Source organism: Quercus lobata, chromosome 9 (genome assembly GCF_001633185.2).
Source record: "Quercus lobata isolate SW786 chromosome 9, ValleyOak3.0 Primary Assembly, whole genome shotgun sequence".
NCBI classification, from domain to species: Eukaryota; Viridiplantae; Streptophyta; class Magnoliopsida; order Fagales; family Fagaceae; genus Quercus; species Quercus lobata.
In genome coordinates, this window is record NC_044912.1 from 1,409,424 (window position 1) to 1,427,577 (window position 18,154).

At 34.8% G+C, this 18,154-nt stretch overlaps 1 protein-coding gene and 1 pseudogene across 1 annotated transcript; one reads left to right on the forward strand and one right to left on the reverse strand.

The window, feature by feature from the left end:
* Window positions 1-4,857: 4,857 nt before the first annotated feature.
* On the forward strand, window positions 4,858-5,877 carry LOC115959995 (annotated as a pseudogene).
* A 1,184-nt stretch (window positions 5,878-7,061) lies between these two features.
* Window positions 7,062-13,257, reverse strand: LOC115960207 (eukaryotic translation initiation factor 2D). Its single transcript, XM_031078982.1, has 8 exons — window positions 12,959-13,257; window positions 11,543-11,654; window positions 10,948-11,138; window positions 10,724-10,818; window positions 10,201-10,632; window positions 9,486-9,594; window positions 8,042-8,687; window positions 7,062-7,622 (listed from the first exon to the last, which is right to left on the reverse strand). The coding sequence occupies exons 1-8, from the start codon at window positions 13,091-13,093 to the stop codon at window positions 7,501-7,503; spliced, it is 1,842 nt and encodes a 613-aa protein (XP_030934842.1). The 5' UTR covers window positions 13,094-13,257; the 3' UTR covers window positions 7,062-7,500.
* Between the last annotated feature and the right edge of the window lie 4,897 nt (window positions 13,258-18,154).

The window sequence follows — 18,154 nt, forward strand, 5'->3', positions numbered from 1 at the left end:
TTTTCTCCATCCAAGTAGTTGGTTTCCCCATAGGCTTGAGTCCGGTGGACTATGCGATGCCTTGGTTCTGTCCAAAAACCTAGTTTTCATTACATCCAGGTAGTTGGTTTCCCCTGAGGCTTGGGTCCGAGGACCATGCAATGCCTTGGTTCTGTCCAAAACCTAATTTTCATTACATCCAGGTAGTTGGTTTCCCCTGAGGCTTAGGTCCGAGGACCATGCAATGCCTTGGTTCTGTCCAAAACCTAGTTTTCATTACATCCAGGTAGTTGGTTTCCCCTGAGGCTTGGGTCCGAGGACCATGCAATGCCTTGGTTCTGTCCAAAACCTAGTTTTCATTACATCCAGGTAGTTGGTTTCCCCTGAGGCTTGGGTCCGAGGACCATGCAATGCCTTGGTTCTGTCCAAAACCTAGTTTTCTCTACATCCAGGTAGTTGGTTTCCCCTGAGGCTTGGGTCTGAGGACCATACAATGCCTTGGTTCTGTCCAAAACCTAGTTTTCCACATCCAGGTAGTTGGTTTCCCCTGAGGCTTGGGTCTGAGGACCATCCAATGCCTTGGTTCTGTCCAAAACCTAGTTTTCCACATCCAGGTAGTTGGTTTCCCTTGAGGCTTGGGTCTGAGGACCATACAATGCCTTGGTTCTATCCAAAACCTAGTTTTCTCTACATCCAGGTAGTTGGTTTCCCCTGAGGCTTGGGTCTGAGGACCATACAATGCCTTGGTTCTGTCCAAAACCTAGTTTTCTCTACATCCAGGTAGTTGGTTTCCCCTGAGGCTTGGGTCTAAGGACCATACAATGCCTTGGTTCTGTCCAAAACCTAGTTTTCTCTGTATCCAGGTAGTTGGTTTCCCCTGAGGCTTGGGTCTGAGGACCATACAATGCCTTAGTTCTGTCCAAAACCTAGTTTTCTCTTTGTGCGGGATCTTGGCCTTAGGGGAGTTAGCTTCTCAACCAAGCCCCTAATCAAGAAACGTAGTTCCTAACGGAACTTTATACTAGAATTTTATAACTAACGGTTAGATATAACGAAGAAAATCTACCGACCCACTTCCTATACCAACACACAAGCCTTTCCCACAGACGGCGCCAATTGTAAGGACGCGATTCGTGGCGGACCGTAACAGTGTCGGGTTCGCACGTGAAAAGGCCCCTAACAATATCATTTGTAGAGCGTGGGTTTGGAAGGCTAGGCCTTGGTTGACAGGCGGTGGGCTTTTCGTGGTGTACATACAAGTTTCGGTTTTCCTTCACCCCTGGAGTCTTTCTCCTGGAGGTGGGTTGGGAGGCTCTGGTTTCTGGCCATTTTTCCCAACCCCCCCCCCTTGGTGTGCCTTCCTTTTTATTATATATCCGTCTTGGTTGATCCTGACCCTCCACTTGTAGGTCAGGCAGGAGCTCACTTCGGTATCCATCCCATCAACTGTCCCATCTAACTTTCTATTAGTTGCATGGGTCGACGTTTGCACCGCCCAAACGTCTTTTCTCATTAACCAACTCTGGGTATTGGCAGGTGCATTTACTGATGGGGGTGGGACGCGCTTTCCTTGGTTCGAGTTCACGCCTTGCTTCCCTATGGGCCCCTTTCCGTTCACATCCCCTCGAGGGGGCTGTTTGGGGATTGCCTATATCAGAATGTTGGTCTTCCTGTTGGAGCTATGGAATGCGAGGACAGGGTAAGTCCTCAGCCGTCTCCCTTGCTACCTCGGCCACTGATCACTCGTCTTCAGCAAGGTACCTCCTCGGCACGGGCCTTGGGCCCAGACAGGGTTTGGGCCGGACGGCAGAGTTCTCGGACCCACAATATTTTTTTATTTCATTTTATTTTGAGTTATAGAAGTTTGAAATATTATTTTTTGTAAAAATATTGTGAGATTTTATTGAGTCCCAAAACTTTTCAATTATTCTTAATTATTATAATCTCAATTATTAAGTTTTTATAGGTAATGAGGACCACACATGAACCCAAGGGCAATGAACGTTGGGGCTCTTGTTGCTGGGACACACTTGCTGACCCTCTAAAAGTCTTTATTTTAACAGTCCAATTACTCCAGTATCAGTACAAAGTAAACACTAACAACAAACCAAGAAGAGAAATAACCCTTTAAAACTGAACCAAAAAAAAAAAAAAAACCCTATAAGAATGGAAAAAGAGAAATTGTAGTGAAAAATAAATGAATGTGGTTAAAAATAAATTTTTAATAAATCATTTTCTTGAAGTTATTCATGTGCTTGTAATTCAATGTTTGGATTGTAGAAAAAGCTTTAATTTACAAATGAAATTTCCTAATGACTATATCTGTGTATATAGAATGTCCTAACATAGCATGATTAAATTGCATTGCACTAATATAGTTCAATTGAATATAATCCTTTTTATGTCTAGTGAAATTATTGAGAAAGTCTATTATTTATGGTTAAATTTTATTTTTTTTAAATCCAACAATATACAAAATGTCTCGTCATTTAAAATTGCAAATAAAACAATATTGCGTGCATATATTTAGATTTGTAATATTTAATATGAATAATAAAATGAATCAATTTCAATTAAAGTTAATCTTAATACTAATTGAACTGAAAGCAAATTAACGGATTTCCTCACAAATAAAATGAAGCGAGTCAAGGGTTTTGTAACTGAATTTGCACCTCTCCCTGCACAAAAGTTTAGAGGGAAAAGGTTTTGAATTACGGGGTGAGCAATATATTATAATTAAATGGGACTAATTGATTTGTGGAGGCGAGGGTGGATGCATTAGTCCTATTATAATTAGAGTAACTTGACCCAGGGTGGTTCACGGAAATTTGATGCAGAGCATCCAAATGGCTTTCACATTTGTGCATGGCAGTTGGCAAAAGATGACTTTAAATCAGTAGCTAATTAAGCTTCAGCAACAGTCAACTAGATTGGTGTATACGTAGCAGCCTATACAATTGAGGTTCGATTCATCCAACAGCCAACTATGAGTGAATTAAGGATGTTAATTAATCAAAATTCTGGGCCATTGCGAAGTCCACTGGAGGTAATTGGTTAATAAAACCAGCTTTAAGAACCTTTCTTGAGAACATTGTGTTCTTTGCAGACCTATAAGCCTTCTTTAATCAACTCAACAACCCATTTCAAACCCTAAGCCTAAACAGCCCCCTTATTGAACCGGGTTGGTATTGCATACTCGAGGAGTATGATCCCTCCCTCTCACAGAGTGGTGGACCTCATGGTGAATGTGACCCACCCCTCTATGAGAGGGAGGAAGTATACTCTCAAGGTAGACAATAATTTTCACCAAACTCGAATAAAAAATTGTGAAGATGTTAAATTCACCAAATTAATCTCTCTCTTTCTCTAGAAATTTCTCTCACTTCATTAATTGCGCAGTGCCCACACTTGGTAATAGCAACATTTGGATATCAATAGATTTCTAGAAATCGTCCTTACTCCCAAAGGGTAAACTCTAACATAGAATTTTTTGGAAGCTTGGAGAAAGCTGAACTTTACTGTCAGTAATTCACCACAGGTTGAGAAATGGGCCAAATCTAGTTTAGGGTTTTTCTTTGATTCTATTGTTGATGTGCCTCAACAATTTCACCAATCGCGATAGCACATCTCCAAACTTTTAGCAACATTATAAGGATCATCAACCAGAATTGGTCCAATATATATCTGTACACACATTAAACACTTCCCTGAACCAACAAACCAAGTACAACTATTTTTTGCTCAAAAAAAAAAGTACAACTATTTTCCAAAATTTTGAGCCCAGAGTACCATATCTACTTATCTCCCGAAGAAATGGAAGAAAAAAAAGGAAGTGCACCAATAGGGACGGAGCTAGAATTTGGAGATAAGGGGTGGTTTACTATTAGCTACGTGACTTCGGAACTCTACTGCTTAACCACTGTGGTTTTTTTTTTTTTTTTTTTTTTTTTTTTAATCTTTGTTGCATGCATGTGTGCTAGGTAAGGAAAAAAAAAATTTTGTTTAGAAATTTTTTAAGGACGGGTTGATTATTTTGGGTAAAATAGGTAGGTTGGGTTTAATTGTTTTTTAACTTTACTGTTGGTAATTTTTGTTGGACTTGTATATTTTGTTTTAAATTTAGATCTATTAATTTCTTTATGGCCTTTAAAAGGAAGAAAATGCTATAGTTATAAACTTTTTTACAAATTACTTATGTGGTGAATAATTATTGATAAGTAAAAATGTGATGTAAGTGGTAGGCTAAAATGCGAACCAATAAGAGTTTGCTACCTCAACCGTTAGTAAAAATATTATAGAAAAGTTTGTAACTATAGCATTACTCATAAAAGAATCGATGATATTGTCAAGGGAAAAAATTTTAATTTTATAGAACAAAATTATTAAAATTAATACCTATATATATATATATATATATACACACACACATTAATATTTTAAATAAAATAAAAATTAGGGGGAAAGAGTAACCATATCTAACTCCGTCTATGGAACCAACTAAACCATAAAAAGTTTAAGAATACAACTTTTGTACCACACTTTTGCCACAATTATAAAGCAATGAAAATGTAAATATATGGTGGAAATCAAATATGACAAGTTCATGTAAAACAGATTGTTCACTATTTAAGATATTATTAAGTTGTGACAAATAAGTGTAGTTCTAGAAAAACTGTCAAACCATCGGTGCTTTCAAGCTTCATTTTTCTTGTCGATTTGACCAACACTACCGCTTCTTGCTTTGCCCGCCGGATGGAAGGGTCATTATTAAGCATTGTTTTTAGCAAATACATTAATTAATAGCTTATTAAAAACAACTAAAACCAATATCTAAACCCATCCATTAATCAAGTTTTATTTATTTTCGCACACAAGAACATGGCTCAGAAACAACAACCAATATTATCACCAGACCATCCATGGAAGGTCCGTCTCCTCCTATCCATTCACTCCTTTGCCTTTAACAACTCTCTCAATTCAAACGGCACTGTCAACCGTACTTTCTTGAACCTCTTCGACCTCAAATCATCTCCTTCCAAAAACCCCATCAATGGTGTTAAAAGCTTTGATATCACAGTCGACCCCTCACGCAAACTTAATTTGGTTCCGCCTCTACACACCCACCACTACCACAACCACAGCAACCAGCCTCCCCATCATTTTCTACTTCCATGGAGATGGCTTTATTTTAATGGCAGCCAACTCAAAACCCTTTGACAAGTTTTGCCGAAGACTCGCTCGAGAAATCCCCTCCATTATCGTCTCTGTCAACTACAGGCTTGCACCGGAGCATAAGTATCCATGCCAATACGAGGATGGCTTCGACGTCTTAAAGTTCATTGATGAAGAAAACTTGGAACACTTTCCTCAAAATGCTGATCTGAAGCAGTGTTTTCTCGCTGGAGACAGTGCAGGAGGCAATATAGCGCACCATGTGGCACTCAAAGCGAGTCCAAGTTTCTTAAGCTGCAAGTTATTGGACTTATAGCTTTGCAGCCATTTTTTGGCGGAGAAGAACGCACAGAATCTGAGAACAAACTTGATGGAGCTCCAGTAATTAACATGGAACGTACAGACTGGTTTTGGAAGGCTTTTTTACCCCGAAGGGTCGAACCGAGACCATGCAACCGCTAATGTTTTCGGGCCAAATTCAGTTGATATTTCCAGGGTGAATTTCCCAGCGACGATTGTATTTGTTGGAGGGTTCGACCCTTTACAGGATTGGCAAAATAATTACTATGAGGGGTTGCACAAAGCTGGGAATTGAAAGAAGCAAATTTGATCGAGCATGAGATTAATGCGTTTCACTCATTTTATGCTTTTCCTGAGTTGCCAGAGTATTCTTTGATGATTAAGGAGGTGAGGGATTTCATGCATATGATATTATTAAGGTTCTAATAAAACAGTGTTTACAGGCCTTGGATACTTGTTTGTGGGTCACTGAACGAGAAAGAAAAAAATAATAGGAAGCGTGTCTGTGAAAAATAAATCATGTTGGTATTCATATACAAAAATACTTGTTTGTGGGTCACTGAACGAGAAAGAAAAAAATAATAGGAAGCGTGTCTGTGAAAAATAAATCATGTTGGTATTCATATACAAAATAAATAGCTTTGTTTCAATTAATTTTTAGCTTCTATTCAGCCAAAAAAAAATTAATTTTTAGCTTCTGATTGCAACTCAAACGCTTGATTGGATAGCAGAAAAAACTTTACAAATGAAATTTCTTAAGACATAGATGCATACAAAGAAGGCTAAAAGAGGAAATCGCGTGGTTAAAACCTGTTCAATCCACTGCATTGCACACAGATGTGGTTTAGGAAAATCCCAATTTGAATCTTAATTTTTCAATCCCTTTGTCGTCCATCGTTGTTTCAGTTAAGGAACAATACCATGAGATGCATTATTCTCTCTTTTCCATATGGACTAATATGTTATTGCATCTTGTTTGGGAGTAAGATCAGTTATCTTGAAATAACAAAGCACAACGAGGAGACACAGCAAATGAGACTCATGTATGTAGTTCCATCATGGAACTTCCATCTTATGTCAAATTTAATTCAATGAGAAAAAATATGAACACAATAAAATTTCACAGCGTTTTCACGTCACCCTTATTTTGAGTTGTAATGAATCCCAATTTAATATTTTTATTTCATTTTATTTTGTACTATAGTGGTTTGACACCTCACTTATCGTGAAAATATTACAAGATTTTGTTAAGTCTCCAAAACTTTTCAATTATTCTTTTAATAATAATCTCAATTATTAAGTTTATATAAGCAATGAGGGCCACACATGCCCCAGGCCAGTGAACTTTTGGGCTCACAATGAAAGAAAGAGGAGATAGTGTTTCAAGCCCTCATTGCTAGGACACTTGAAGACCCAGTAAAAGTTTTTTAACAGTCCAGTATCAGTACAAAGTAAATAATCCCACTTAACAAAAAAGCTAAGAAGAGGCCTTTGGAGCAAAAACAAAACAAAAACCAATTAGAATAATTCTCTGAATGATATTCAATCCTGTGTGAACCAGATTAATTTGTATAAGGATACAAGGTGCAATATTGAAAACCAATACTATGTAGAGAAACATGTCATGTATAAAATGCTTATAAATTTAGCAATTCCAATACTCGTTCAAAATCCTCAGAATTGCAAGCATTCCAAAGCATACAAGGCCACCAGTGTTTTGCTGCTGGGCCTTCTACTGATGATAGTGCATGACCTGAGGTTGCCCATGATTTTGAGCAGAGTCCTTGATATACATCTTTTTTTGCTTAATTGACAACTATATAATTAAAGAACATATGCATAAAAATTCACTAACATCACGCATGCAGCATGAAAATATTTGATCAAGCCTCACATCACAGCATGCTGCTGCCTACACAAAACAGCAGCGCAAAAGCAACACAGAAATCCAAATACAGACATTTATTGCACCACAAGAAATACACATCTTTAAGCGCATTGAACTTGAATAATAACAATGGGGGGAAAAAGGAACCACATCTCAGCCTATCATCTCCTGGTTTTATCAAGAACTTCAATATATCTCTTAGGGATTCCATATTGTTCAATTAGATGTTTCGCAAGATCATCAATCACTCCACCTTGTACCAAAACCTCATGTCCTTTCTTACCTGAAAAAATAAAAATAAAACTTTTAAAATTTCAGATCAACAGGAGTATGAATTTAGCTGAATGCATTTGCCACATAAGATGATAAGTCTGATAAGTCATACAAATACAAGCCACTAGTTATTCCGGAGGTGAAACAAAAATAGAAATGAAGGCACTTAGTGATATACGTCAAAAACCTGGAAACAACATGGACAAGCTAGACTGACTTGAAATAAGGAGAAATTGAGTCATTGTTTATCTACAAAGTAGGCTTACATTCTTCAAAAACAAAAGAAAGCAGAAGCACCATAGGCTTTATTAACAAATGAACAAAAACTCTAAACCAGAAAATAATAACTCACTATGTTTGCCAACTGATAACCACCACCAAACATAAAATTCTCAATATCGTCAAGACTGATAAGATAGGATAAGATACCTGGTAATTCTGTCACTGATGTACTGCAAGCAAACTTTTTCTGAAGCTCAGATGCCAATGCTTCAGCATCAATCAAAAATGATTCCATCCCTGAAAGTTTAGTCACCTTTTTGTTACCTTGCCGCCGTTCTGTCAATATCTGAATTGCTTTCAGAGCACCTTTACGAACAACTGACTCACTTCCTCTTGTCACAATGTGGTGAGGTTGCATCCGGCTTATGAATGCCGCCCCTAAATCTTTTTTATGAATTTCTGTTGGGTACCTTGATCCTTTTTTTATGGCCCCCTTGAACAGTGCATCACATAATATGGGATCCAGGACTACAATGGACCTGTCTGTAGGCTTCACCAGATTTTCTTTCTCAACATATTTGAAGACAATATCAGTGGCTTCTGAGGCACTATAAAGGTTTCCTGTATCAGCTCCTACAGAAGCAAAAATAGGATTGACATGTACACTTGGTTTATAGATTTCTGCCACGTCAAGCACTTTATTTGACCGACTTTCATTAGCAGCACGATCACTGATCTGATCATTTTTCTCTACTTGTCGTTTCTCAGGCTTGAAGGATGAGTACTCCACATTATTGCGGTTAACAGACAATAACATAACCTCCTTTTTATATTTATCTTCTTTTACGGAAATCTGTTCATATTGTATAATCATCGTAAAGAAAAAAGATAAGTAAACAGAATACAAAAACAATAAAGTAATAAGCACACAAGGCCCTCACGCATAAAAATCTAGAATCCTGCCTCAATTAGATCCACATACTGCCTTTTCATTAAACAAGGTCATCAATCACTTTGACCCCTAACTAGAGATTTTTGTAAAGAGCATCGATAACTAGAGGTGTGCATAGGGTTTGTCTACAAACTCAAAAGAAACAAATCATTAGCACAAAGTTTCAATGGAAGTGCAAAATTACAAATGGTCATAAAAGGATCAGCAAAGGTATTTTGCTTTAATCCGAAAGTTGTTTTAACAGAAAAATCTTATGCCTCTAAAATTTATTACTATCAACCCAAAAAAAAAACTGTGGAAAAGACCTGTCAAATTATTACAAAACCCTCAAATACCATTATTCAAAGAGAAAAGTGAAAAGTTGAGGACAACAACACATTTAACATTCTACCTTGGTTGTTACATAGGGTCCTGAAACAATGAAGTGGGAACTTGAGTTCACAATGGCATACCCTCCAAAACTTCCTATATGCATTTTCCATAGTTATGGATTAACGTTTCCAAAATTGTCTCCAAAATAACTAATGCAATCAGATATTCTAATTCATCTTTCAGATATCATACCACCATTATAAAAACAAATGACTATTTTGGATTTTCATTGCAACCAAACAGCACCAGATGAAACCACTCATAAAATTTTTGAAAACCAACTATAAATTAACAGTAATAACTCATGGAACGCTGTACAAGACACACCAGTCCCATAGAAGATTTAGCTTGTAACCACTTCGATAATTTCTTATGGGATGATTTCTTGATGTCTAGAGTGATTCCTGAAGGCCTACAAGGTAATACATGGTTTGCCCTACACCACCACAAAGCAGCAGCATTTGTTAGATATGTTAGAAAAGGAATACACAGAAACAATGGTTAATGAAGTAAAGAGTACAATGTGAGTCATTTTGAAAATTTTTTGATCTCAAGTACATGAATATATATATGCGATGCAAAGTGCAATTTTCTACTAGCCCATGAGACAGCAATGGTATTTTAAGCCTGATTTACTCCCGCCCCAAAGTATCATGTTTTGCCTCTATATACCATCTCTTTTCAGTTCGGAAAAAAAACCACAAAAACAGAAAATTCTAGACAAACCATCACAGAAGACATGATATTTATATTTTGAAACACTGATCAATTATTTTTTCCTGTAAGAAAGTGAAACTCACTAGTTGATACACTTCAAGGGATGGGATCTCTCTCTTTCTCTTTAGAAATAGGTGCTTGGGTGCAAGTCCCCAAGTTCACTATCTTTTTACTAATTAACTAGGAAAAATGGCATTGGAAAAAAATAATAATAATAATAATTCTGTAATAAAGCTAACCCACAGAAAATTCACTGATCTGCACTCAAGTCACAAAACTGCGGCTTAAGCCTCTGAACGTAGGTGGATTAGGGCATTTTACATACCATAGTGTACTGCCAGGCATAGGAAGATCTTTGTCTTTAATTGTTGTATGCAAGGCTTGCAAAAGGCATTTATCCAAAAGAGCATCCACATCTTCAGTGGATAGAGTATGTTGGACATTCAAATCCTCAGATAAAACGTTGTCTGTCACCTTCAAATCACCAACTCCGCCAATTATTTCTTCAGCAGTAGCATTGTCGACATCAATCTGTTTTGATGAACTTGAAGCATGATTAGCTTCATCAAAGACATCAGTTACATCAACATTTTCTCCAACTTCAATGTTATCGTCACCATTCCGCTGCCCATTTGACACATCAGTAGAACCTTCACATGAATCAGAAGCTTGGCCGGACTGCAGTAAAGCAGGATCCTCAAACACAACATCTTCAAAAAAGCCAGCATTTGGCACATAGTGGCCCTCAACTGATTCCCTGTAAAACAACACGAAGGTTTCAAATAAATTGTAAAGTTGATTAAAATTTTAAATCATTCTCAAATATATACACTTCCAGCAATACTTGCCATAGTATGTCATGATAATGGTGAGTGATTCTCAATGCCTTTCCCCGCAGCCCAGCTTTTAAGGCTTCAGTGCTGCTCATAGTGGTTGCTCCTACCTGCATCAAGATCAATCAAATATGCCAGCAAACAATTCACAAGAGCTTTGACACCACTGCAATGAAAATATTCCAGAGCACATTTGTTACTTATCCCCAAAAACATGAAAAAGTTCCAAACTTTTATACCGCAATGGGAGCTGGATTACCAGGGACTTTTACAGCCCATGTTTCCCCAGCTAGAAATGAAGGTAGACCTTCTACAGGTACACTGATACCAGGAAACATCAAATCTGCCCCTCCAATGATGAATCGTGAAACCTCACCCCCCTTTAGCATGAAAACAGGCAAGAGATCAGGAACCTTCCATAGAGCAAACACTGCAATGGAAAATAAGCTATTAAATCCAACAAACATGTCAATTATTATAAAATTAAAAAAAATAAAAAATTAAATTAAATTAAATTATAAAAAATAAAATAAAATAAAATAAATAAATAAAACTAGAGAAAAGCCTCCAAACATTTGATCAATATTACTGCAAACACATCCTTCTTCAAAAAATCATGAGTCATGATTAGTGACATTAACAGAATTTTATGTTCCCCAAAGTTTATGGATTATTATATTATTGAAAGGAAAACAACATCCAAGTTTTGGTTTCATTTCTCAATAGTAAAAAAAAATTGGATAATAACAAAAACACTGGCGCAATGTCAGTTACTTTTGAAAAGCAAATGAAAATACAGGAGACAAAACCAGTTACTGAGAGATAATCAAATACCTGTGGGATATATTTCTGTGCCTCGCCCATCAACATCAAAAAACATAGGAAAGCCTCCTTCTACAGCATATACATGGACTCGATTTTGAAACTTTGCAACAGTTATCTCAGCCTGATATATTATTTTTAAATAAAAATTGCAGTGGATGATTAGCACATAAAACCAATAAAAGCATCACAACTTTACTAGGATGGCATCAACCAGGGAGAGATATTTATTTAAGCATTTTCCATCTAGATGGTACTACTATGGTTACATATTGTCAATGAAAATCCAACTTTTTAAAGGAACATCATTTAATATCATTGTCATTCAAATAAAAGGTGGGGATTTGTACCCTAGTTCTCCACATAAAAAAGGGCAGGCAATGCCACTGAGCTAGCCTAAAAGGCTCTTGGTATAGAAGACCACATCTTGCAACATCTCAAAATGAAATAGAGGATCAACAATATGAGCCGGAGGGAAAAAGACTTCTCAAACAAGGTGTATGACTTCATTTAGAGTCCCTCGAGAGCAATACTATATTACCTTTGAAGTGCAAAATCCCAACCAAGAAAAAATAGCCAATTATTTCTATTGCATGCATCATAGGAACTTGAAAAAAAAATACAATTTCTCTAAATAAATAAAAAATACTTCGCCATAACTAATAATTCAAAAGCTTAATAAAAAAACCGATTTATTTGAAAATTTGAATCTAAAAAACAATGCACACTCAGTGCAAATGGAATCATTTACAATGGGCTCATTCAAAATAAACCAACGTTATTGCCTTAACATAAAAATGCAAATAAGTATATGATAAAAAGTGTTCATTACGTATGATCATATCGCTTCTATAGCACATCCAGTCATGCCCCATTATCTTTCTTGACAATTCAATTGATACAACTAGTGGGGGTGGGGATTTGAACCATTGTTGTCCTCATAAAAGAGACCAATCAATGCCACTAAGCAAGGTTCTTGCCCAACGTGCCCCATTATCATTAACAGCATCATATTCAGTTATAGAATGAATTAACATGCCAAAGATTGGGACCAAAGCTACACCCATTGAATAAAACATGGACCTATATTTGTACATGCCCACCAAATTGCACAAACAACTAATAATAATAATAACAACAACATTAACAACTTGAGTTCCCAAATGAAATTTATACAATTTGCATTCACTACTAACACCCAAAACATAAAATGGGCCAATTTTTGTACATACCACCCCGTGTGTCATGAACATTAAAGAACAACATGAATAACTACAATGAAAATTTTATTCAATATACACAGTCACTAGAATCAATGTTCAAAAAAGATAACAAATTTGAAGCCAAATCCCAAGACCCACATGAGCAAACTTGGAATAGCACATAGGATAATCAAGATTGTAACCAATCAGAAAAGAAAGAAGAAACCTTGGGAGGGAACAAAGCGTCGATGTCGGCATCCGAGGCTGCGGGGAAACGGTCTCTGACGGTGCGTTTAAGCTTCTTCCTGTCTGCCCCTGACAGCCTCTGGTGTGACTTTGCCTCCACTGCCTTCTTGAACATTCTCTGTGTCTCTGTCTCTGTATGTGTCTGTGTCTGTGTGTGTTGCTGAGCCAAAAGCCAAAAGCTATGTGAGAGTTTACTCTGTTTAGGGATTTTGGGAAATACGAAGGTTGTGGAAAAGAAGTATGGCGGTGTGAAAAAGATGAATAGGTAAGAAAGATTTTTTATGATCTCATGGTTTTCCTTTCTTTCTATTTTTTCCTTTGGAAAAAAAAAAATGTATTTACTAAAAATGAAAATGGTCTAACAAGAATTGCATTGAGTTGTTTATTTCATCTCGATATTTTTTTCAAAGTAAAAAAGGGTGACCAATCCACCACAACATTTTCATAATAAATTATAAATAATAAATTATTATTTATTTTAATTTAAACTTACCATCAAAATTACATTTTTTATCACAAATGACAAATCGAAACAATCTGTTATTTATGATTTATTTTTAAAAAATGTTGTGAATATGACATTTTCTTTTACTTTAACTTATTTTCCAAATACCAAGTGATTTTCAAAAAAAAAAATTATTTTCCAAATCTCATTAAAAAAAAATTATTTTTCAAAAAGAAAATACTAAAATAATAAAGTTACATAATAAATATTACATTCTTCCATTGGTCTGGTTGTTTTGGTTTTTCAATAACAATCCGAAACAATATGTTATTTATGATTTGTTTCTAAAAAATGTTGTGAATATAGCATTTTTCTTTAACTTATTTTCCAAAAATCATTAACAAACAAAAAACTTATTTTCCAAAAAAAATATTAATAAAATGATAAAGTTACATAATAAATACTACATCTTTTCATTGGTCTAGTTGTTTTGGCTTTTCAATAATTTTTTAAACATTTCTACCGAAACATAAAAATATTACTACATAAATACTTCACTCACCACCCAAATATGTGAACTAAGTCCTCCAATCAAAAAGCTATCATCAGGAGCAGATGTCATAGGTTGAAACTCTTTAAAACAAATTTAAAAAAAAAAAAAAAAGTCCTCCAATCAAATGGAACGTTAGGTCAATACTTATAACGGCTTCCATTATGATTTATTTTTTGGGTCATGCTAACGAGTGCCCTTAGAGCATTTGTTAACAATCCAGTAAAAGAAAATTTTTATGGGAAAAGAAAAAGAAAAAAAACAATTAATATTTTGACAACTTTTTTCATTTCCCATAAAAGTGATGTCAAAACTTTTCTAAAACAGGTTGTTAACCAATGTCCTAAAGACGCTCATTAGAATTTCATTTTTTTTTTTCTCGAATGATCTAAATTCTCATCAATTACAAACTACTATAATTCAATAGATTAATCATCAATATGTGTAATATAGACGTGTTGAAAAGTCACATAATAAGGTGCATCACAAGCATTGTTGTAACGTGAAATCAGTCAAATCACTAAACATTGGACTTCTAATTTCGGGATGAATTTTCTCTAATCTTTATTTGTGAGTCCTAAATCCAGTTCCACCCTTATGGAGCACAAACAGGTTCCCAAAGTTATTTAGCTAAAAAAATATTTTAATAAAAATAATCATTCAAAGTTATGCATTGAATTCTCATGTGTTACTTGAAATAGTGTGTTGAACTTGTGATTTTAACCTAAAATATAATGGTACCCTTAAGAAAGATGTATGGCACAAGAATTATGCCATGTTTGGACTCAACCCAGCCAACGCAATCCCACTTGATGGACTGGGATTTTTGCCTCGCATCTTGGGGGTAGGGTAGAGATGGATTTAGGCTGCCCCTCCCTATCTCGCATATATTTGCAGAAACACCCTTTATTTAATTTATATTTCGAAACACCCCTAGGATCTTTACTAATTTATATTATTAAGTATCAAACTACTTGAGTATTAAAATTTTTATTTTGTTTACTGTATTGTTAGATACTTTGGTTTATATTATTGAATTGCTTAATAAAAATTAGTTTGATTGGTGTGATCAATTTAATTGCAATTTTTAAAAAATCATATTATTGTAATAAGTGTGAGGCAAGGTAGGGTGAATTAAAATGGGTGGGATCTTGTAAGGTAGTGTAGAACCTTGCAAGGCCCTCGTGGGGGGCAGAGATGGGGCAAGACAACTTATCTCGACATGCAAGGCGGGGCAATGGCAGATAACCCATGATCTAGATCCGCTTCTCTTTGTTATCATCCCTAGCAAGGATGACATGTATAATGATGATAGGTTAAACTCCATAAAACTTCTATCTAAAAAAAAAACCCATCAAACTCTTGGATTAGGTCAAGTAGAATTCCTTAATTAAGAAAATAAAGATGTGTGCCAAGAGTTTTGTAAGCTTAATGATATTGTTTGATCTCCTTTATAAGGTGAAATAAGATTTTAATTATCATTCATTCCCCACCTCAATCAAAGCAGTAAAAATTTATCAAACCATAGAGTTTGACATGAATTGATAGTCACGTTTTGTATTTAGAATTTGATCATAGTTTGATGCTAGCATTTACTCCTTTGGTCGTGGTAAATAAGTTTTGTTGATTTTGATCCAAAGATAGAGAAGAGTTACATCCATAATATTTTCATAACAAATTATAGGTGATTAGTTGTTATTAGTTTAAATTTAAACCTACCATTGAGATTATTTTTTTGCTTCAATAATAACAATTAGTAACAACCTGTCATCTAGGATTTGTTGTGAAAATATTGTGGACATAGCATTTATCCAAAAAATATGAGTGTTAATTTGATCAAATGTGTTTCAACTTTCAAGCGTCCTAGATTGTTCGAAAATATTTTGAAAACTTTGAAAAGAGTCAGAATGAGTTGATGATATTGCCATGAAAAATTATTTAATTTTTTTTTCAAGAATAGCCATCAACAATTATTTCAAGAATGAATAATTCTATCAAAAAGTATAGATATACAATAAATTCACAACTTATATTTACAATTGTTAAGATGGATAAAGTATTTTCTATCAAATGATACCATGCCAGTGGTATCAAAATCCAATAAGTGTGAGACATGTTAGTAAAAAATAACTAACCTAGTAACAAATGAAATATATGTGTTAGTGGGTAATTATTTTTGTACACATGTCTCGCACTTATTGGATTTTGATACGGATGACATGGTATCATTTGATACCAAATACCTTCTCGTTAAGATTACATGTCATGATTCTTGTACAATAAAAGTGATGTATGTAGTAGTTCTATGTGAAAGTAATGTTGAATTAATCATAATATTTTCCCTCGAATATTGTGAAATTTATTATATTCAACAATTGTTGTAACTTCATGCATATCTTTGTAGATATTTGGATTCTGGTTTTTAAAGCCCTTTTTGTTGATAATTTGACCGTTACATTAGAAAGAGATTTAGAGGCTGTTTGGTAGACTTGTTTAAACATATGTTTTCAATTTTTAAACAACATTACACGTATTTTCATACATTTTTTTCACCTACATGTATTTTTACACATGTTTTCAAACAATAAAACACATGTTTTTAAGTGCATGTATCAAACACCCCTAAAGTTTGAACTCTATACAATTATCATTGAAAACTGCATTAGATACCAGTTGAGGGAAAATACTTAGGATAGTCTCAGAGTATAGTGAAATGGTACTCTTTCATTTCACATTCATGATGGATCCTACTATGAATTTAATGAGCAGACTTTATCATAATTGTGAGAAGAAAGAGTACCATTTACCGAAAGTACTTAAAAATTACTTCTAATCGAGATATAAGATTTTTGATAGGACTCCTTTCTAATTGGAGAGTCATTTTCCATCAAAGAAGGATAACCGACTTTCTATTTTGTGTCGGCCCATTTTTAACACGCATACCATATTGAAAGCCTCGATGAAATCTTATCAAACAAGGAAAAAAGAAAAAAAAAAAAAAAGCCTCGATGAAACGTTGCAACAAATTTTATTTCTTTATGCTTATTTTATATTACGTAGTCCAACTACGGCCGCAACCTTTTCTCGTTTTGGAATAGTATTCTGTCCGGTTATTTTGGAATCCTCTTATTCTTACAAGTTCACCATATGGTTTTACATTAAATACTAAATGCGTAGATTCTATTTCACATTTGCAAAGTGGGAGGGTCGGTGGCATCACCATGATGGATCCCACTAACTTCAGATTTTTTTAAGGTTGTTCATTATTTGGTGACTTTTTTTTTTTTGGAGGACTTTATGGTGACGTGGCCTATGAATTCTCAATAAAAATATGAAAGGGCCTCTTTGTACATAGAGTGAGAGAGTTTGTTCAAAAAAAAAAAAGAGAGAGAGTGGGAGTGATAGAGTCTGTGTGCAAATATGAAAATAATATTACTATGAATAATCACAAAATATGCGATGAATGAAGTATGTTTATAAAATATATGAATAAACTATACTCATAAAATAATGATTATAGAAGTAAGTTGAACAAAATCACAATTTCAAGTGAACAATCATGTGATAGAATAATTGGAAATCAATTAAATAAATAAATAAAAGCGATATCAAAATATTAGTTAACTAAATCATGCTTCTTAAAATGTCTGAAGTTAATTTTTTTCCCTATTAAAAGGACAAAGCTTTCTCTTTGTTATTTTTTATTTGTTTCCATTTAATCATTATCAACATTTCCCACTTGACACTTCATATCTGCTTTGATTCATATATGTTCTTTTTTTTATATGCTAAAAATAATATTTTTATATTAAAATCTAGCTCCTCAAAGAAGAATGATTGGTTCTGTCCTGTTTACTTATTTTGATGAACCTGTCCTGTTTACTTATTTTTTTGCTGAGAACCTGTCCTGTATACTTAAAACAAAGAAAAAAAAATATAAATGCTGCTTTAATTACTGCATATCTGTGCTTTGGTACCTATGGGTAGTTTTTGCTTAAAGAGAAAGTGTTGTATTGTCTATTTGTCTTTGGGTGGGGTGGGGGAAGGAGAAAGCTAGCTTGTTTGGACGTTGATATGGCCGCGAAAATCACCAGCGACTGCATGAAATTTCGTTTTCCTATTCATTTTTCCTCAATCTCTTCATTCTATTTGTCACTTATGTATACATTTTTTGGTTAAAA